Source organism: Lonchura striata, chromosome 7, assembly GCF_050655825.1.
Source record: "Lonchura striata isolate lonStrDom1 chromosome 7, ASM5065582v1, whole genome shotgun sequence".
NCBI lineage: Eukaryota > Metazoa > Chordata > Aves > Passeriformes > Estrildidae > Lonchura > Lonchura striata.
In genome coordinates this window covers 1,394,602-1,408,387 of record NC_140709.1, presented here as the reverse complement: position 1 = coordinate 1,408,387, position 13,786 = coordinate 1,394,602, and the positions used below count along the sequence as shown (strand labels likewise).

The 13,786-nt window shown below is 51.2% G+C and overlaps 1 protein-coding gene across 12 annotated transcripts in view; it reads left to right on the top strand.

Annotated features, from left to right (window-relative positions):
- The window catches only part of FMNL2 (formin like 2), a 118,443-nt gene that overhangs the window by 90,220 nt on the left and 14,437 nt on the right, over nt 1-13,786 (top strand). For all 12 annotated transcript variants that reach the window (XM_077784865.2, XM_085584062.1, XM_085584059.1 and 9 more), the window contains 8 exons: nt 610-686; nt 2,989-3,082; nt 5,230-5,304; nt 7,841-7,951; nt 10,279-10,428; nt 11,225-11,326; nt 11,718-12,027; nt 12,740-12,925. In XM_077784865.2, coding sequence (XP_077640991.2) covers nt 610-686; nt 2,989-3,082; nt 5,230-5,304; nt 7,841-7,951; nt 10,279-10,428; nt 11,225-11,326; nt 11,718-12,027; nt 12,740-12,925 — 1,105 coding nt within the window. The remainder of the gene's footprint in view (nt 1-609; nt 687-2,988; nt 3,083-5,229; nt 5,305-7,840; nt 7,952-10,278; nt 10,429-11,224; nt 11,327-11,717; nt 12,028-12,739; nt 12,926-13,786) is intronic.

Below are 13,786 nucleotides of genomic sequence, written 5' to 3'. Positions count from 1 at the left end.
CTCGGAGCCGTTTTGGTGGCTGAAGTGGCCAAAAGCAGCTCCTGGATCCCTGGAGGTGTCCAGGTTGGACAGGGCTTGGAGCACCCTGGGATAGTGGGAGGAAGGTTGGAATTAGATTCCAAACGCTGCCGGTGGCAGGGAATTGGAAAATCATGGAATGGCCAGAGCTGGAAGCTGTGCTGGGCAGTGGGAGAATGAAAGACTCTGGAGTGAAATTCCACCAGGTTTTGTCTGGCTTGAAGCTGTCAGGGAGGTGGGATTGGTGAGAAGTTTCAGGGAGGTGGGATTGGTGAGGAGATGTCAGAGGTGGGATTGGTGAGAAGCTTTTAAGAGAGGTGGGATTGGTGAGAAGATTTAGGAGGTGGGATTGGTGAGAAGCTCTCAGGGAGGTGGGATTGGTGAGGAGATTTAGGAGGTGGAATTGGTGAGAAGTTTCAGGGAGGTGGGATTGGTGAGAAGCTCTCAGGTGGGATTGGTGAGAAGCTGTCAGGAGAGGTGGGATTGGTGAGAAGAAGCTCTCAGGGAGGTGGGGTTGGTGAGAAGCTTTCAGAGGTGGGGTTGGTGGGATTTTGGGGTCAGACCAAGCCGGATTGTCCCTTCTCTCTCCAGTACGGATTCAACATGGTCATGTCCCATCCTCACGCCGTCAACGAGATTGCACTGAGCCTGAACAACAAGAACCCCAGGTAGGCTCCCCTTGCTCCTCACGTTGGACAAGCAGGTGAGTAAGGAGGGCTTGGAAAGGGCTTCCAGAGGGGGATTTGGAGGAGAAACCAGGCTTGGCTCTGGATCAGAGGGATCTGGAATGGTGCAGATGAACCAGCAGTGCGTGTCTGATCCCAGGGCTTTCAGAAGCTCGGAAAGTTCAGAAGTTCTCCAGCTTTAATTGTGGCTTCGGGCTGAAGGAGGGGGGACTTAGGTGGGACATTGGGAAGGAATTCCTGGCTGGGATGGAATTCCCAGAGAAGCTCTGGCTGGCATCACTGGAAGTGTCCAGGACCAGGCTGGGAGAGTGGAAGGTGTCTCTGCTCGTGGGCAGGGGTGGCACTGGATCATCTTGAAGCTCCTTCCCACCAAAACCATTCTGGAATTTTAGGATTCAGCTGAAATTTGGCTGCCGGAGCCTTTCTGCTCTGTTGCAGTGCAGGGAAACCCCAGTGGCAATGAGCAGCTTCATGTGGGATTTTCCTGAAGAGAGGGAGGATCTTCTTTAGGGAATGTTATCCAAGATCCTTAGCCTGGAATTTCTCTGGGAGAGGGTTTGAATTCTGCTCTGGGTCAAGTTGCAGCCACAGCCAGGGAGAATCTTCTTTAGGGAATGTTATCCAAGATCCTTAGCCTGGAATTTTTTTGGGAGATGGTTTGAATTCTGCTCTGGGTCAGGTTGCAGCCACAGCCAGGATGCTGTAATTGCTCAGTGGAGCTGCTGGTGATTCCATGTCCCTCCTCTCCCACACATCCCTGTGGTCCCTCTCCAGCAGATCCTGGAATTCTGCACCTTGGCAGGTCAAACCAGTCCAGTTCTGACACAGAGATGCTTCCAAGGAAACAGGGATGAGCTGATAACCTCACTGGATGTATATTCCCAGCCTGGACTGAGGCTGGGAGCAGGAATCTTCTCAGGGAAGCAGCTTCTTCCTTCTTTCTTTTATTCAACCCCAAATCAGCAAGCCAAGAAACGTAAAGTTCATTGTTCTTGTAATTTTTAAAATCATTTTTATCATCATTTTTCATCATCATTTTTTATCTTCGTTTTTATCATCACTTTTATCATTTTCCAGTGGCTGGAAATCAGGGGAGAACCCAAGTTTTCACTTTTGGAAGAAGTGGGTTATTTCTGTTTTGGTGGCTAAAGGAACTGCTTTGAAACGTGACTGGAGTGAGCTGAGGGCTAACCCCTGCTCAGAACCCAAGCTGTGTTTGTTTTAGCCCCGTGGCAGCTGCTGGAGAGCCCTGAGGTTTGGGAGCCCAGCTCCAGGGAATTCTGCTCACCCCAGAGCTGTGGGCAGCACTGGAAACTCCAACCCCAGAGATCTCCACCCCCTCCCCTCAAAGGGAATATTCCAGCAAATCCCCACCACACCTCCTTGATCCTGAAAAAAAAAAAAAAACCTGCAAGTTTTTCTTGTGGCAGGAGGAAAAAAAAACAACAAACCCTTGAGGAGGCAGGATTGAACATTCCATTTAAAATTTCCTAGGGAAGTGACCATTTTTTCTGGTTTCCAAAGATAACCTTGACCCTTTGAGAGCCCACAAGGTATTTCTTGTTCTGTAACATCTGCTTTGAGTCGCTGCTTGAGCATGGGACTAATTTTTTTCCTGTGTGTGCATGGTTTGCCTCTGCTCAGAGCTCAGCTGCCCAGAAAGTCTTTTGTTTTCCAGGAATCCTGGAAGGAAATACTGTAGATTATTTCCAGGAGGGTTACACCGAGTTTGTTGCATGTTTTTCCCTCAGTGATCTCCTTTTCTCTCAGCTTCACTGCTGAAAATCAGCTCAAATTCCTGATTTTTAAGGAGAAGGACGTGCTCCAACAGCCTGCGTTCCTGCAGTGAATTGTGTGTGTGTGTGGGGCTATAAATACAAATTATCACCGAGAATAATTCAGATTCGTGTCAGGCCAACTGCAGATTGGAATTTTAAGCTGCTCCATTAAAAACTGGCCTCCGAGGAAGGCGCTTGGGGGTGCAGAGCTGCTCCTCCAGGCGTGTGCAGGGAATTCCCTGGGAGCAGCAGCTTCTTCCTCCGGTGCCTTTTTGCTTGAGTTTCCAACTCGGGATTTCAATCCCTGCATGGTTTGAGAAGCTTTAAAAACGGGGAAGGGGGGGAGCTGCATGCTGGCAGGAGAGGTGAAATTCCCTGCAGCAGCACTGTGCACCTTGCAGGGACGTTTATTCCAGGGGTGGAAATCGCACGGAGCGAGGCTGCAGCTCCCCCCGTCCCTGCAGGACCAGGAGCTGTGCCTCAGTGTCCCTTTTTTGCCCCCACAGGACAAAAGCTCTGGTCCTGGAGCTCCTGGCAGCCGTTTGCCTGGTCCGAGGGGGCCACGAGATCATTTTGTCTGCGTTTGATAACTTCAAGGAGGTTGGTGGAGCTGCTTGGGCAAATTTGGGTGGCCCCACATCTCTTAGGGGTGGGTGGGAGCCTGCTCATCCAGCTGAATTCCCTGCAGGAAGGGTTTTCCATCAGTGCAGGTGTCCCCTGGAGCACCCCGGTGTCCATTCAGTGGTCCCTGTGTTGATGCAGAAGAGATTCTTCCAGTAATTTGAATTATTATTAATTCCAACAATTCCAGCGCCTTTTATTCCCAGCACATCCCAGGGCAGGCAGAGTGCTGGAATGGGATATCCCAGCTGAGCTTATCTCAAATTATAAAAACCTACAACAAAACAAACGCTCCTCAACACAGAACAACAATCCAAACAAATGTCTTAAAAAAACAATTCAAAAACTTCTGGAAAAAAAACTCAAAAAGCCCCTCACAACTCTCCATGCAACCCCTCAACAAAATAATTCTGCAGAAATAGTAACAACAAAACTCACCAAAAAAACATATTTCAAGTATAAAAAATTTAAACATATAACAAAATACTACCTAAAACCTACAAAAACCACACAAATTGTTACCCCAAATACAATAAAAAACCACTATACAAATCAGTACCATTCCAAATATAAAAGAAATAAAAACCTTTTACAATAAAAGGTGTTCCCCAATAAATAAAACCATAATATAAAAAAAAAATTAATAATAATTCAACTACTGGAAATAATAATAATTCAAATTACTGGAATGATATTATCAATCTTTGCCATGTTTATGCAAAAGAATTGTAATTCCAACAATTCCAGCACCTTCCAGGGCAGGCAAAGTGCTGGAATGGGATATCCCAGCTGAGCTTATCTCAAATAATAAAAACCTACAACAAAACAAACGTTCCTCGACACAGAACAACAATCCAAACAAATGTCTTAAAAAAAAAACAATTCCAAAACTTCTGAAAAAAACCTCAAAAAGCCCCTCACAACTCTCCATGCAACCCCTCAACAAAATAATTCCACAAATATAATAAAAACAAAACTCACCAAAAAAACATATTTCAAGTATAAAAAATTTAAATAAATGACAAAATGTTACCCAAAATCTACAGAAAATATGCAACATCAAATTGTTACTTTAAATACAATAAAAAACCACTATACAAATCAGTACCATTCCAAATATAAAACAAATAAAAACCTTTTGCCATAAAAGGTGTTCCCCAACAAGTAAAACCATAATATAAAATTGCAAATATTAATAATAATTCAATTACTGGAAATAATGATAATTCAAATTAGTGAAATAATATTATCCCTCTTTTCCATGTTTATGCAAAAGAGTTGTAATTCCAACAAATCCAGCACCTTCCAGGGTGGGCAAAGTGCTGGAATGGGATATCCCAGCTGAGCTTATCTCAAATAATAAAAACCTACAACAAAATAAACGCTCCCCAACACAGAACAACAATCCAAACAACCCAAAATGCACTTCCCAGCATGGACTCTCACCCAGCAGAGCTGCTGGGTTGTTTTTATACAAAAATATTCCATAAAAATGGGATACTGGAGGGGAGGTGTGCTCGTGGCATCTCTGGGTGGGAAATCTGGAATTTACAAATAAACCCAGGATTCAGGTGCTTTGGAAGAAAAAACTCAGAGCTGAGGAGCTTTTCTGAAGGTGTCCATGACTTTGAAGAATCCAATGTGTTTTGCTCCGAGGCAAGAAGAAATGCCAAGAAAATAAATTGGGATGCAGCTCATCCAGACAGCTTTTGGAAGGTCATTCTGGAATTCTGATTGTTGCACTGATTTATTTTCACTCCTCCTTCAGCCAGGGATAATTTTCTCTTTTTTTCCCCTCCCTGTCATTTGGGTTTCTCCCTAATTACAGAGAAAAGTCAGCTCTGAGCTGTGGCACAGCCTGGTGCAGCTCTGCTCCTTCCACTCATGGATAAGATCCAATTTTTAAGGAGAAAAGAGATAAAAAAGAGTTCTTTGGTAATTATGGTAATGACAGATGCGCAGGAGCTGTGCCTGGCTCCTCAGCCTCACGCTGCAGGAGCCCACGTGGAATTATTCCTGATATTTTAACGGGAGGAAACCTGGCTGGGGAGGGTCTGAACGAGCAGATAAAATGTGGTTTTGGAGTGATTTTTGGGGCTGACCCCAGGTGTGCTGCTGCTTTTCAGGTGTGCGGGGAGAAGCAGCGCTTCGAGAAGCTCATGGAGCATTTCCGGAACGAGGACAACAACATTGACTTCATGGTGAGTGGGATTTTCCAGAAATTCCGGGGTTTTCCATCATTTTCCTTCCCTGGGCCCAGCCCTGCTGTTTCAGTAGCAGCAGGGAGGGTGTTGGTTCCAGGGCTGATGGCAAAAATCTCCCAAATCTGAGTTTTTTTTTTGCTGGAGTGTGAGCAACAAATCCTAATTTAATCAGGAAAAATCTTGAATTCCTGCTCAGCGCTTGGATCCGATGTGGGTCCGTTCCGAGCGGGATTTCCCACCCCAGCACTGGAATTCTGAGGCCTGTGTTGCACTTCGTATCAATTCAGTGCTGAGCTTTGTGTAAAAGACCTTTTTCTGCCAAAAATGAGGTGTTGGAGCAGCAGTGAGGTGATTCCTGCGGGCTTTGGACGCTCCAGGACAGGATCACAGCCCTGAGGGCCAGCAGGTTCAACATGGTGTGAGGGAGGCAGGCTGGCAAATTCCTTGGATTTAAAAAGAAAAGAAGGAAATTACATGATCCTTGCATTTCCCCTCAAGGCACCCAGCCTGGATTTTTAAATTTATCCCATTCATTTTTCCTCTGGGCCCTGGGACGGATCCCAGGGAAGGGGCCAAATTCCAGTGGCAAACTGGTGATCCATGGGGTGCCTTCTGTTCCTTCTCCTGGAGGCTTTCCTGCAGGAAAATCAGATTGCTCCAATCCTCAGGTTCCTCCTGGAAATCCGGGAGGGATCCTGGTGGGTGTTGGGATGCTGCAGGATGGGGTTTTATCCATGAGAAACCCAGCAAGGATGAGGGAAATTCCTTCCTGGAGCAGCTCCCAGAGAGGATCCTGGGGGTACCTGGGCACAGCAAGGTGTGGCAAGGGAAGGAAAATCCTTGGGATTTGTACCCCAATTCCTGCACTGCAGACACCCCATGCCCTGGAGAGCCTTTGCCTGGCCCTGGCTGGCTTGGGATGTGTGTGGATGCCAATCCCTGGGATCTGCTCCATGTGCTGTGGGCAAGCAGCAAAGGTCTTTTTGTGCAAATTCCCTTTCCTAAACTGGGGCTTCCAGGCCTAGATTAACCTCATTTTTACAGGCCCAGGTGAATCTCCCTTTTCCAGGATGTATAAAACCAGGCCCAGATTAATCTCATTCTCCCAGGCTGTTTAAACTCAAACCCAGATTAATCTGCCTTTTCCATGCTGGTAAAACTCAGGCCCAGGTGAATTTGCCATTTCCAGGCTGTTTAAAACCTGGCCAGGATTAATCTCCCTTTTCCAGGCTGTTTAAAACCAGGCCCAGATAAATCTCCCTTTTCCTGGTTGTTTAAGCCCAGGACCAGGTGCATCTCCCTTTTCCAGGCTGTTTAAACTCAAACCCAGATTAATCTCATTTTCCCAGGCTGTTTAAACACAAACCCAGATGAATCTCCCTTTTCTTGGCTGTTTAAACCCAAGCCCAAGTGAATCTCCCTTTTCCATGCTGGTAAAACTCAGACCCAGATGAATTTGCCTTTTCCAGGCTGTTTAAACTCAGGCTAGATGAATCTCCCTTTTCCAGCTATTTTAAAACAGGCCCAGATGAATCTCCCTTTTCCAGGCTGTTTAAACTCAAACCCAGGATTAATCTCCCTTTTCCAGGCTGTTTAAGCCCAAGCCCAGGTGAATCTCCCTTTTCCAGGCTGTTTAAGCCCAGGACTGGTTTCTCAGAGCCTGCCCTGACCCAGGCAGTGTTCCTGCTCTGGGGAGGTGACTCTGCAGACATGATTTAATTCCTGGAATGCTCATTCCCCGTCATCCCAGCAGACCAAGATTGCCTGAGCCCAGCCTGGCAGTGGAGCAGTTCAGGACAGCAGCTGATGGTTTTCCCTTGGAGGAACCCCAGGGGAATGTGCTGAGCCCAGCCTGGGCGTCCTGTCCCAGTGCTGGTCCCACAGATCCCATTCCAGCCCTTCCTGGGGATACCTGGCGCTGGGGATTTGTGGAGGAATTTGGAATAGGTTTGAGATGTGATTTCTGGGTTGCTTTAGATGATGGAATTTGTTTTTCTTATCTTCTGCAAAAGAAAGAAAGGTCGGTTCAAATCTTCACCGCTCAGCTCATAAGGTCACAAAACCTCTAATTATAGGAACTTCTAAAGATTTATTAACCAATAAAACATTGCTAGCAAGGATATTTATATTTTTAACTTAATCTGTAAATATTTCGTCTTTTAAATTCATCTTAAAGTGTAAACTTCCTTAATCACATTATAACATACAAACCTACAGTGCTATATTCTAAACTTCTTATTTACCTTTGTAACTACTTTTATTTTTTCCTGTATCTTAAACTCTAAAACTCTAAACTTTCTTCTTCTTAATGTGTCTCTACTTTAAACTTTAAATCTACATTCTCACTTCAGGAACTTCAGAGTGATAGAAGATGACTCTGAAGATAGAAGTTATTTTCAAAGATGAAATGCTGTGTTTATTTCTCAGACAAAATCCCGTATTTAACTCTGAATTTTGGCTGACCAGCCCCGGGTTCTGAGAACTGCCTGCATTTCAAGTTCCAGCCCTGGGCTCACCGGGGGTGTCCTTGCAGGTGGCCTGCATGCAGTTCATCAACATCGTGGTGCACTCCGTGGAGGACATGAACTTCCGAGTGCACCTCCAGTACGAGTTCACCAAGCTGGGCCTGGACGAGTACCTGGATGTGAGTCTGGGGCTGCTCCCATTCCAGTCCCCCATTCCAGTCCCCCATTCCAATCCACCATTCCCAATCCCTCCTTCTAATCCCCCATTCCCAATCCCCCCCCATTCCCAATTCCCCCCTTCCCAATTCCCCCATTCTCAATTTCCCCACCTTCCCAACCACCCATTCCAATCCCCCCTTCCAACCCCCCCTATTCCCAATTCCCCCCATTCCCAAACCCCCCCTTCCCAGTCTCCCCCATTCCCATTCCACCATTCCCAATTTCCCCCATTCCCAATTCCCCACCTTCCCAACCACCAATTCCCAATTCTCCCCATTCCCAATTCCCCCCATTCCCAATTCCACCATTCCCATTCCACCATTCCCAATCCCCCCATTCCCAATTCCCCCCATTCCCAATCCCCCCCTTCCCAATCCCCTCCATTTCCAATTCCCCCATTTCCAATTCCCCATTCCCATTCCTTCATTCTCAATTCCCCCATTCCCAATCCCCCATTCCCAACCACCCATTCTGATCCCCCATTCCGATCCTGCCTTCCCGATCCCAATTTCCCAGTCCCCCCCTTCCCAATCCCCCATTCCCAATCCCCCCATTCCCAATCCCTATTCCCAATTCCCCCATTCCCAATCCCCCCCATTCCCAATCCCCCCCATTCCCCCTTCCCAATCCCCATTTCCAATTCCACCATTCCCATTCCCCCTTCACAATCCCCCTTCCCATTCCCCCATTCCCATTCCCCCTTCCCAATTCCCATTCCCATTCCCCCATTCCCAATTCCCCCCATTCCCAATCCCCATTCCCAATTTCCCCCATTCCCCCTTCCCAATCCCCATTCCCATTCCCCCATTCCTATTCCCCATTCCCATTCCCCCATTTCCATTCCCCCTTCCCAATCCCCATTCCCAATTCCCCCCATTCCCATTCCCCCATTCCCATTCCCCCATTCCCACTCCCCCTTCCCGATACTCCTCACCCGCAGTTTCGGGGCTGTCCCGCAGCTGGAGGGGTGTGGTGGCAGGGCCGGGCTGCAGTGGTGCAGGGCAGGGCTGCAGTGGGGCAGGGCTGCAGTGGGGCAGGGCTGCAGTGGGGCCGGGCTGCAGTGGGACAGGGCTGCAGTGGGGCAGGGCCGCAGTGGGGCCGGGCTGCAGTGGGACAGGGCAGGGCTGCAGTGGGGCAGGGCAGGGCTGCAGTGGTGCAGGGCTGCAGTGGTGCAGGGCTGCAGTGGGGCAGGGCAGGGCTGCAGTGGGGCAGGGCTGCAGTGGTGCAGGGCTGCAGTGGGGCAGGGCAGGGCTGCAGTGGGGCAGGGCTGCAGTGGTGCAGGGCTGCAGTGGGGCAGGGCAGGGCTGCAGTGGGGCAGGGCAGGGCTGCAGTGGGGCCGGGCTGCAGTGGTGCAGGGCTGCAGTGGTGCAGGGCTGCAGTGGGACAGGGCAGGGCTGCAGTGGGACAGGGCTGCAGTGGGGCAGGGCTGCAGTGGGGCAGGGCTGCAGTGGGGCAGGGCAGGGCTGCAGTGGGGCAGGGCCGCAGTGGGACAGGGCTGCAGTGGGGCAGGGCCGCAGCCGGCTGCAATTACAGGCCGGAGCTGGATGTGGAGCTGATGACAAAGGGAGGATGAACCGCAGGCAGCCACCCGCCCTGCCACGTCCCGGCTCCAGGCCGGAGGAGTCTCCTCTGAGATTCCCTGACAGCCACCAGTCCTCTGGTGTCTGCCTGCCAGCTGCTCCTTTGTTCCCCTTCTCTACTTCCCATGGGATCCCAGAATCTTTTGGGTCGGAAGGTACCCTAAGGAGTTTCTCGATCCCCCCGGCCACATGCAGGGACCCTTCTGCTGTCCCGGGCTGCTCCAAGCCCCTCCAGCCTGTCCTGGGGCACTTCCAGGGATTGGGGCAGCCACAGCCTCTCCAGGCAGCATTTTTCCCCCTGTCCTCGAGAGCACATCCATGGAAACCCTGCTGCTGTTGTCCCTGCAGATTCCTGCTCAGTGTCCACCAGGAGGGGGATTTGGGCTCTGTGGGATGTGTTTGGACAGGGCTGCACTGGCCGTGGGTGTGTTTGGGGTCTGGGAGTGGCTCTGGGGAGTCCATGGGCACCAGGCAGAGCCTTTCCCAGCAACCAGAGGAAATCATGGAATGGTTTGGGCTGGAAGGGACCCTAAAGATCCCATTCCATGGGCAGGGAAGCTGTCATGTCCCCTGGAGGGACAGAGGATAAGAGCTGGGGGTGTTTGGGGTCCAAAGCGTCTCCCTGGGTGGTGGAGGTGCCCAGAGCTGTGCCAGGGCTCGCTGTCACCGGTGTCCCCCGTGTCCCCCGTGTCCCCTGGGCCCTGCAGAAGCTGAAGCACACGGAGAGTGACAAGCTGCAGGTGCAGATCCAGGCCTACCTGGACAACGTGTTTGATGTGGGGGCTCTGCTGGAGGACGCGGAGACCAAGAACGCAGCCCTGGAAAGGGTGGAAGAACTGGAAGAGAACCTTTCCCACGTGAGTGCCCACGCTGCCTCCTGCATATTCTGGGTTGGCACAGCCCAGTCTGGGGGGAGGCTCGCTGGGAAAAAGCCTTGGGATCCCTGGGATCTGAGCTGGGAAAGAATCAGACTCTGGCTGTGCTTCCAAGGAGGATTCACCTGGCACAGGGAGCCTCTGCTCAGGTGTAGGAGCTGGGAGAGCTGATGTCCATGGAAAACTCCAACTCCTCAGCAGAGCAGGCCCAAAATAGGGGAGAAAAAACATCCTGGCTGTGCTTTAAGCAGAGGCTCAGGAGGGAAGGACCTGGAAAATCCTCTTGTGTAGATGCTCAGGGTTTGCTGTCCCAAACCTTGGTGTCAGGCACTTTAGGCTGGAAGACATGGCCTGGCTCTTGGAAAATAATAAGACAAAAAAGGGGTTTTCCGTACTTTAAAACTGAGAAAAGGCTTTTCCTTCTCTCAGCATCCCTGTATTCCCATCACATGGAATAAATAATGTTCTTAATTCACTGTGCAGTGTTTGCCTCTCTGAGGTGCTGTAGGAGCCAGGGAATGGTTTGGGTTGGCAGGGGCATTAAAAGCCTTCCAGTTCAACCCCTGCCACGGGCAGGGACAGCTTCCACTATCCCAGGTTGTCCAAACACATTCCAACTTGATGTCTCCCATCTCAGGCTGTTCTCTTTCCAAGGAAAGGCTTCAGGGTTTCCTGCAATATCAATAATTTATCCATTTATCCAAGATGGATACCTCTTGTTTTGATGGATAAACCCCCAGATTTCCAGTTCTTTAATCCATTTCTTTTTGCTGGGTAGTTATCTGAAAAACTCCAGGATACGGAGAACGAAGCCATGGCCAAGATTGTGGAACTGGAAAAGCAGCTGATGCAAAGGAACAAAGAACTGGATGTGATCAGGGTGAGTGGGACGGGGAAGCCCAGGGTGGATTCAGGATGCAGGGAGTGGAGATCATGGAGCTGGGGCAGGGGAATTCTCTTGGCTTCCCAGTATTGAGCCCTGGGCAGATTCCAGGTGCAATTGTTTATGTGTGCACTCAAAGGATGGACAGAAATCCCTGTGCATGTGCCTGGAATCACTGAGTGAGGTGGGTGCATCTCATTCCCCAGGTCTGGAGCATTCCAGGTGGGAGTTTTGGACCCGTGGAGGTCCCAAAGGGTGGGAGAATCCAGAATTTCTCTGTGGGGGGCTGCCCTGGGCACGTGCAGTGCAATCCCCTCTGTGGATCAGACCGTTCTGATCCTGCCCTTGGAATTCTGAACGCACATTCCCTGCTCCTGTGTCGTTCCAGGAGATCTACAAGGACGCCAACAGCCAGGTTCACACCCTGAGGAAGATGGTGAAGGAGAAGGAGGAAGCCATCCAGCGCCAATCCACGCTGGAGAAGAAGATCCACGAGCTGGAGAAGCAGGGAACCATCAAGATCCAGAAGAAAGGGGATGGGGACATCTCCATCCTTCCCGTGGCCCTGGCCTCCGGGATGGTGCCAGCAGGAGTGGAGGCGGTGCCAGGGAGCTGTGCCACACCTGGAGCTGCCTCCTCAGTGCCACTGCCCCCACCTCCACCCCCCCTGCCTGCCCTGCCGGGCTCACCTGAGGCAGGTGAGCAAGGGGGGAGAGCCCAGCTGTGGGCACCAAACCTCCCTGGGCAGCTCCGGTGCCTGACCTCCCTTCCCGTGGGGAAACTCCTCCCGATGCCCTGAGCCATTCCCTGTCCTCCTGTCCCTGCTCCCTGGGAGCAGAGCGTGGCCCCCACCTGCTTTTCCACGGATGGAAAAATGGTTCCCTTCTTTCCTGAGGGCACTTCCAGGTGCTGAAGGCCTCTGGTGGCTCCAGTGCCTGACCTCCCTTCCCATGGGGAAACTCCTCCCGATGCCCTGAGCCATTCCCTGTCCTCCTGTCACAGCTCCCTGAGCAGAGCGTGACCCCCACCTGGCTGCCCCCTCCATCAGCTTTTCCACAGATGGAAAAATGGTTCCCTTCTTTCCTGAGGGCACTTCCAGGTGCTGAAGGCCTCTGGTGGCTCCAGTGCCTGACCTCCCTTCCCATGGGGAAACTCCTCCTGTTACCCAGCCCTGAGCCATTCCCTGTCCTCCTGTCCCTGCTCCCTGAGCAGAGCATGACCCCCACCTGGCTGCCCCCTCCATCAGCTTTTCCACGGATGGAAAAGTGGTTCCCTTCTTTCCTGAGGGCACTTCCAGGTGCTGAAGGCCTCTGGTGGCTCCGGGTGGGGAGGGGACATCACGGCAGTGCTGTGGCTCTTCCTCTGTGCCCCTTCCCTCCACGGTAACTCCATTTTCCCTCCATCCCACAGTGCCCAACGGCCCCGTGGCGGTGCCTGTGCCACCTCCACCACCTCCACCTCCTCCTCCTCCTCCTCCTCCTCCTCCTCCTCCTCTCCCGGACGCGGCTCCGGCTCCGCTGCCCCCTCCGCCGCCGCCCTCGGCTCCCCCCCTGCCCGGCTCCTCGCCCACCGTGGTCTTCAACTCTGGCCTGGCAGGTAAAGCTCCCTGAGAGGAGGGCAGGACACCCCTAAACACACCCCAGTGCTCCTCACCGGGGTTGGGATCAGGAGTTCCTGGGAGGAAGGAGCATTCCGGGGTCTCTGGGGTTGCCCCGTGCATCCCTGGAAGTGTCCAGCTTGGAGCAGCTTGGGATGGGGGAGCTGGATAATCCTCGATGTCCCTCCCAGCCCAAACCAGTGTGAGATTCTGGGATTTATCCACCCACCACTTTGGGGTTGGTCTGGAGGAGTCGGATTCTCCAGTGGAACAAAACTCACACCAAAAATATTTTATAAATAGGGTCGTTTCTGACTTTGACAGAAAATGGGTTTGATTTCTTCTGAGAAGTATCTGTGCAAAATTTGCGATTTTTTTGGTGGGAATTTGGGAAGAAGAGGCAAAGTTTGGGGATTTTTTGGAACGAAGAGCCATCTGCTGCCCATCCTTGCCCGTGTTTTAGTCACTGCCTCCTGCCAGGTGTCTCAGGCAGTGAGTGAGGGCTCACTGGTGTCCCCAAAAATCTCCAGAGCTCATTATGAGTCCAAAGCAAGAAACTCTCATTAACAGCTTCATTAAGGACAAAAAATCGAATTAAATATTCCAGCCTTTAAAGGTTCCTTGGAAGACAAAAAGCATCCTAGATCCGGAGGGTCCCAGGGTGTTTTGTAGGAAAATCCAGCCCCAGAAAGAGGGACTGATGCCTTGGGATGTGGCCGTGGAGGTTTCTGGGGGCTGCTGGGCTGCAGATCCCATTTTTCAGTGGGAATTCCGAGGGAATGGGACTGGGAGTGGCTTTTCTGGATGCCAGGGGCTCTGCAGGAAGGAGCATTCCCAGGGCAGGAGCGCCGTGGGGCCGA